This window comes from Vollenhovia emeryi, unplaced genomic scaffold (assembly GCF_000949405.1).
Source record: "Vollenhovia emeryi isolate VEMERY1.0 unplaced genomic scaffold, V.emery_V1.0 DF942211.1, whole genome shotgun sequence".
NCBI classification, from domain to species: domain Eukaryota; kingdom Metazoa; phylum Arthropoda; class Insecta; order Hymenoptera; family Formicidae; genus Vollenhovia; species Vollenhovia emeryi.
Window position 1 is genome coordinate 71 of NW_011964155.1, and position 3,966 is coordinate 4,036.

Sequence of the window (3,966 nt, forward strand, 5' to 3'; positions counted from 1 at the left end):
AGAGGCAGCGTCGGCGGTCCGAGAGTCAACGTCGGCGACACGAGAGCCGAGAGCCAGCGTCGGCGGTCTGAGAGGCAGCGTCGGCGGTCCGAGAGTCAAGGTCGGCGATACGAGAGCCGAGAGTCAACGTCGGCGGTCCGAGAGTCAACGTCGGCGGTCCGAGAGCCAAGGTCGGCGATACGAGAGCCGAGAGTCAACGTCGACGATACGAGAGCCGAGAGTCAACGTCTGCGGTCCGAGGGTTACCATCGACGGGCATCAATAGCGGACCACGGAACTTCTTGAGATAGCGAGCGTACTGCGTCGATTTAGTCTCATTGTGTAAGGTAAGGGAAACCATTCAGAGCAAACGTTCACAGTGAACGGCCAACCAACGCGTTAACAAAATGGCGGATGAACAAAACCTCGTCGGGCTAAAGAGGCGACGCGCGACAATACAAGGTTCGTGTACGCGCATTAAGACGTTCGTGGAATCGGTCGAGTCCATTTCTCCCTCGATAAAGGCTCAACTCGAAGAGCGGCAAGTCAGGTTAGGGGGGTTTTGGTCCGATTACCAAGACGTACAAGCGCAAATTGAATTGCTTGACGAGGCGGAGGCAAGTCATCGCGCAGGCTTCGAAGAGGCCTATTACAAACTGTCCGCGAGAGTCAGGGAGTTACTGGCACCTCCGGTACCGGTTCCGGAGGTGGTGGCGCGGTCTCCATCGAGCGAGGCGGCTTCAACAAGGCTGCTCGCGCACGTGAGATTGCCCAAGCTGGACCTTCCCAGTTTTTCAGGGGAATACGACGAGTGGTTCCCTTTCCGCGACACGTTTAATTCCATTCTACATACGAACGAATCGCTTACCGATATACAAAGGCTGCAATATTTGAAAGGTTGTCTGAGAGGTGACGCTAGCAAGCTCATTAGCTCGTTAGAGATTTCGGCTGTAAATTACGAGGTGGCCTGGAACCTCTTAAAATCAAGATACGACAACAAGCTCGTCATTGTACAAAGTCACGTGAGGGCCATCATGGAGTTGCCTTCCATGAATAAAGAAAATTCACTCGATTTGCGTCAAATTGCAGACGGCGCATCGAGACATGTTAATGCCCTTAAGGCTTTGGGGCGTCCAACTTCACAGTGGGACGACTTACTCGTATTTATATTGAGCAATAAATTAGATACGCGAACCGAACGTGAATGGCAAGCTTCCTTAAGCAAATCCGAGTTGCCAACGCTTAAGCAGTTTATTGACTTCATCACTCAGCAATGTCAAACGTTGGAAGCCACCGCTAAAAACAGGGCCCCAGTTCAAAAGGGGGGCTCGCGCTCACAAGTAGTCGGGGGCCGGCAGGCCGTCGGCGCCGCAACAGTTAAAACAAGGTGCACATTTTGTCGCGGGGAGCATTCAATTTACTATTGTAAAGAATTTTTGGCTCTTCCCATTCCCAAAAGAATTGCTGAGGTTCGTAAAAACAAAACATGCATCAATTGTTTGCGATCCACGAGTCATGTCGCGAGTAAATGTACTTCGGGTAGTTGCAGGCTTTGCAAATCAAAACATAATACGCTATTACATGTAGCTGCAACCACGTCTGGTGATCAAACGGGGGAAGCGGTTCAAGCCGCGGAGGTGGCTAACGTCACAGCGACGACTAGTTTAGCTACGCGAAATTGTCAGAACGTTATGCTGTCCACAGCCCTTGTTCATGCTTACGATATCAACGGGACGCGCATTCCTTGTCGAGCACTATTGGATTCGGGATCACAGGCGAATTTCATCTCCAGGGGATACGCGGATCGCCTCGGTGTAGAATCAAGAGTGTCAAATATTTCAATAAGCGGGGTGGGCGGTACGGTTACTAAAGCCACGCAAATCGCTCAGGTGCGCATACAGTCGCGTACAGGCCCCTTCAGCGCAAAAATTAATTGCATCGTGACGGATCAAGTCACCGACAGGCTACCAGCGGTCACTTTGAAACGGAAGGATTTCGACATTCCGCGGAACATTACATTAGCCGATCCAACATTTAACATAGCATCGGACATAGATATGCTGATAGGCGCGGAACTATTTTGGTCGGTAATAAGCGTTGGGCAAATCGAAGCCACCGAGGGCTGCCCGACGTTGCAAAAAACAAAATTGGGATGGATCCTGGCAGGGCGATTCGCCAATCCATCCTCTAAGCCTTATAAGGTTCACGTCTGCCACGCGAAGGTTAGCAACTCGCAATTACACGATTCATTAGCCCGTTTCTGGCGGCTTGAAAATATTGAGGGTCAAGGCATCTATACTAGCGACGAATTGCGTTGTGAGAAGGAGTTTCTGCAGAGCGTAACGCGTAACCCGCAGGGCCGATACGTGGTTAGGCTTCCTTTCAAGGATCACGCGATCAACAACCTCGGCGAAACAAAGGACATCGCCCTGCGACGTTTACATAGTCTCGAGAATCGCTTGGCGCGCAATGCCACTCTCAAGTTGCAATATTCGCGTTTTTTGCACGAGTATTTGGCCCTTGGCCATATGAAGCAAATTATAAACACCCCAGAGGGGGAAGGAGACGCGTGCTACCTCCCCCACCATTGTGTTTTCAAAACACCATCGCAACCGACTAGCATACGGGTAGTTTTTGACGCGTCAGCCAAAAGTAGCACCGGTATTTCGCTAAATGACGTGCTCATGACAGGTCCGGTGGTGCAACAGGATTTGATAGCAATTTTATTACGATTTAGAATGTTTCGAATAGTTTTCGCCGCCGATATCATAAAGATGTATCGGCAAATATTAATAGATCCCGCGCAAAGGCGATACCAGCGAATTCTCTGGCGGGATGATCCATCACAGGAGGTTAGGACATATGAGCTATCCACAATAACGTACGGAACTTCGCCAGCCTCTTATCTGGCAACAAGATGCCTCAAACTACTCGCCGAATCGAGTCGCGACAAATATCCATTAGGCTCGATATGCGTGCAACGCGATTTTTACGTGGACGACTTATTAACGGGGGCAGATACCGTCGGGGAGGCGAAGAAAGCGCGAGACGAAGCTATCAGCCTGTTGCGGACAGGTTCGTTTGAACTCAGCAAGTGGGCCTCAAACGCCCCAGAGTTATTAAAAGATATACGCGATCTAGAAAGCAATGCGGTTAAAATCAATGATTTTACTGGTAATTCGCGTATTCTGGGTATGCTTTGGAACCAGTTCTCCGATACATTTCTTTTTTCAAGCATGCCAAACGAGAGCACCCAGCCCGTTTCCAAACGCGTAATATTGACGGAGGTCTCGCGTTTATTTGATCCCTTGGGTTTACTCGGTCCGGCGGTGGTGGTTGCGAAGCTCATACTGCAGGACTTATGGCAATTGGAAATTCATTGGGACGAGTCAATACCACCTGACATCCTGTCTCGGTGGGCAAAATTTAGATCGCAGCTGCTCGATTTAAACAAGATAAAGATTCCGCGGTGCGTAAGACGCAACGGGGATCCACAACATGCACAAATACATGGATTTTGTGACGCGAGCCAACGGGCATTTGGGGCATGCGTTTATATCCGTACGCCCGACGTGGGCAATAAGTTTCAGGTTGTGCTTTTGTGCTCAAAGTCGCGCGTGGCACCGCTCAAAGCGGTTACGTTGCCACGCCTTGAGCTATCCGCGGCGCTGTTATTGGCGCAATTGATACACAAAATCAAAGACTCGGTTGAATCGGCAAACATGAAAATATTTTTGTGGTCTGATTCTACTATCACGCTGAATTGGATCAACTCGCCGTCGAGAAAATGGGCGGTGTTTGTAGCAAATAGAGTGGGGGAAATTCAGCGTCTCACAGATTCACGGTCCTGGCGGCACGTTTCTTCGGCCAACAACCCGGCCGATGCCTTATCGCGAGGATGTGATCCGCGTGAACTCGTGGATTCATCCAGCTGGTGGCACGGACCAGCATTTCTAACGACGCCGGAAGGCGATTGGCCCAGTAGCG

The 3,966-nt window shown here is 50.4% G+C and overlaps 1 protein-coding gene across 1 annotated transcript; it reads left to right on the plus strand.

Moving 5' to 3' along the window:
- Positions 1-386: 386 nt before the first annotated feature.
- LOC105569657 lies at positions 387-3,960 on the plus strand (the record flags this gene model as incomplete). Its single annotated transcript, XM_012026295.1, has 1 exon — positions 387-3,960. A coding segment is annotated over exon 1 (3,574 nt), but the record flags the coding sequence as incomplete, so codon positions are not given.
- Positions 3,961-3,966: the final 6 nt, after the last annotated feature.